General features: G+C 44.5%; 1 protein-coding gene across 1 annotated transcript in view; it reads right to left on the reverse strand.

Moving 5' to 3' along the window:
- RAB10 (RAB10, member RAS oncogene family) overlaps positions 1-2,721 on the reverse strand; it is an 8,067-nt gene extending 5,346 nt beyond the window's left edge. Inside the window, exons 1-2 of the mRNA XM_009694906.1 lie at positions 2,696-2,721; positions 1,982-2,120 (exon numbers count right to left, since the gene is read on the reverse strand). Of these exons, the coding sequence (XP_009693208.1) occupies positions 1,982-2,062 (81 nt within the window). The 5' untranslated portion in view covers positions 2,063-2,120; positions 2,696-2,721. The remainder of the gene's footprint in view (positions 1-1,981; positions 2,121-2,695) is intronic.
- Between the last annotated feature and the right edge of the window lie 570 nt (positions 2,722-3,291).

The following is a 3,291-nucleotide window of genomic DNA, read 5'->3' on the forward strand; positions in this document are numbered from 1 at the left end:
CTGAAGGCAGGACTGCAGGGGGGTCTCACCAGAGCAGAGCAGAGGGGCTGAATTCCCTTCTTTGACCTGCTGGTCAGGCTGCTTGGGATGCAGCCCAGGACACAGTTGTAGAATAAGACTCTGAGAACGTTAACTTTTCATGCACACGCACAAAACTACTTAGAGCAACAGGCTTCTTTCAAATATAGCTGGCCCCGATGTACAAAACTGCGCACTTAAGCAACTCAATGAATTCTTACTAGCCCAAAGCAGAAGTGCATGGCATAGTACACCTCGGCAGAATGTGTGAACTTTAAATAATTATTTAGCAAGCATGAAGGTGTAACGTCTCTAGGTTTCCTGCCTATTTCTAAATCAAGGCTTAAGTATCCTGTAGAAGAGCCTCCTTGCCCAGAATAGCAATTCAGAACAGCAGCTTGCTTATTGAAAATTCTCCTCCTTAAGGGACTATCCCTGGCAACAACTCCTTGTAAAACCAAAGCACTTAGTTACTTCATTCACAACTGTCATTTGCAATAATCCTGTACATGAGTGGGTAATGTTTGCCACACATTTTAGCGAGAAGCCTCAACACTACACCTGGAACCTCAGAGGACAACTTCACCCGTCATTTCTGCAAACGCGCACCGTTAGTGAGCCTCTTCCATAATAAAAAAAGCTTCCCGAGGTGTCAAACGTCCCTTATAAAACTGCAGTAACCATGCAGCCTTCACAATGCACCTGAAATCAGCTGCAGAGGTTTCTGTGACACAGATTTAAAAACATGAGGTCAGCAAAAACACTCGCTTCTCAGAGACAATGGTATGAATGACATCCATTACTCAACTTCCTGGATACTACTGAATTTTTTAAACAAAGCAACTACAGAATCTAAAGGCCTCGGTTTCAAGTTTACATTCAACTCATCACTGAGTCTCTTCCCGTGCTGCCTTACTTGCCCCCTCACCCCTCTTCTGTACCCACCAAAATGTGTACCTTTCCATAAATAGTAGTTTCCCATTCCTCATGCGAGTAAATTGAAGTCTCAATATCACATTTTTGCTCTGTAAGAACCTTTCACCAGCCTCAATGCTTCAACTACCAACGCCTGACAGCACCCATCTGCTGACGTTCAGTTCTACCGGGCCATCCTCATGCTTTCTAGGAAAATAACGAAGCTGGAAAATCCAAACATTTATTATTCCATTTGGGAATAGCATAACAAAGCAAGAACTAACTGTTGTGCTGCTGTCTAACATCTCAGAAATCCCAGAGAATCAACTCTTGGGGATCCAGGCACTGAATGTTTCCACATCAGTTTCTTTGGCTTCACCTGACCTCACTTGAAATTTTACCAGCCTCCTCGTTTGGTACTCCTCTAACAAGGACAAAAATCAGCTAGGCAGGTTTGAGTACTTTGCTAACATTCGACAACAGCAGTTTGCCATACTACCTGCAACAGCCACGATAAACCTGCAAATACTTCACGACATCAATCTTGAGAGAGCGGAGGCGATTATATTTAATCATCTTTGAGGATCTACATAGATATCCTTATGAAACAGGTTAGTACTAGAAGCGACATATTCTATAGCTACTCTCCAGCTTACGGCTTAGCGTTGCTCCTCCACACACCACCTTGTGGCGGCAGCTCCTCCTGAAAACTGCAGCTCCCAGTTGCTGGAAGATGTATTCCTTACCTCCAAGTGTTCTCCAGCACAGAGACAAAGTTTGCTCATGTATGAATTTGACATCTGAGGACAACACGAGCTCCAGTGCAGTGGTGCATGCCTTCATGGCATTGTTGAAGGGAGAGTTGAGGGAGGGAACGCAGGACACAGGACAGCGGAAGAACAGCACCCAAACCCCTGTGTTAATTTACACCTTCTGCCAGGGTAGGAGCAGAAGCTGCAATGCAGAAGTTGGGTTCCGTGGGACTCATCACATGCTCCATGGGTCACAACAAACAGCTCAATTTCAGGATCTTACAAATATTACTCACCTCATCTATGTTTCTGAGCCACTTGCTGATGTTTTCAAAGCTCTTGGCATTGGTGATGTCATATACTAGCATGATCCCCATGGCACCTCTGTAATAGGAGGTGGTGATGGTGTGAAATCGTTCCTGCCCTGCTGTGTCCCTGCGGAAGACAGACAAGAGTACATATCAGAGGCAAGCTCTAAAGAAACCAGCACGGTGTAGCTGTTAGACAAGGGTGCGTGGCCTGGTACGTGCTCTGTTGCACCACTACCGAGGGATGTGCAATGTTTCCAAAGAGTGGTAGGACACACTCCAAGGTGCACCAGCAGCAGCTTCAAGGCAGGCTCGCTCCCTCCCAGATGTAGCTGAACACTCAGAGAACAAAAAGGGCACGCTTCAGTAAACTAGGCTCAGGAAGGCACAGAAACTTAGGGTTTGAAGTTTCTCGTTTGGATTTTACTTTAAAGGGGATTTTTTCTTTAAAAACACATTTCAGTCACAACTGGGACAGAAACAAAAGACACTGGATTGCTTACCTGGGTTTTTACATAACTAAGGTGGCAGACGATGAAGCTATCTGTTGAATAGCAAATTGGTAAGTTGCAGTAGGTCTTCTGGTATCTTACCACAACAAATAAAACCAGTATCAAGTCAAGGTAGAAATTTGTTAATTTTAAACTTTGTATTTTTATTGACAACTTGAAACTTGCACGCAAAAGGAGAAACTTTTATTGCCAAATCTCATACCTCAGGGAAGTGCCTGAAAGACTTCTGAGCCTTGGTGGAAGGCGGTAGCAAACAGCACAAAGACAGGAGAGAAATGCTCTACCAACACTTCGACAGGACTGCGAGCTCTGGCAGCAGGAGCGGCGAACAACCCCAGAAATGCCGTTGTCCCAGACACCCTCTCCTGTTACTGACCAGGTCTTCCCAAGTGAACATAAAAATAAGCCAATTTAAAACTCCCATCTACGATTTTTAAGTAACATACAATAACCACTGACCAGCTTGATTAGACAGGGCGCAAACCCAGCTGACTCACTACTCAAGTTTCTATAGAAGTTCCCAAAATATTGTAGGTTGTTCAGCAGTGCTGCTGTCAAAGTCAGGAGAGACTGGAACCTGACCCAACTACCCAGTCAACACCACCACGATGCCCGAGAAGATCCCTTTCCCTCTCAGCAGCTGCTGAGCAGCCACGAAGACAATCAGTCAATATTTTCTGGAACTCACGTGTAATACTAAGAGGAATTTTGTTTTCAGATCAGTTTTATAAAGCTTTAACTTGATCTTACAAATGTATATTCCTGGAATCTGAGATCAAACTATAT

Source organism: Cariama cristata, unplaced genomic scaffold, assembly GCF_000690535.1.
Source record: "Cariama cristata isolate BGI_N322 unplaced genomic scaffold, ASM69053v1 scaffold34802, whole genome shotgun sequence".
Lineage (NCBI taxonomy): Eukaryota > Metazoa > Chordata > Aves > Cariamiformes > Cariamidae > Cariama > Cariama cristata.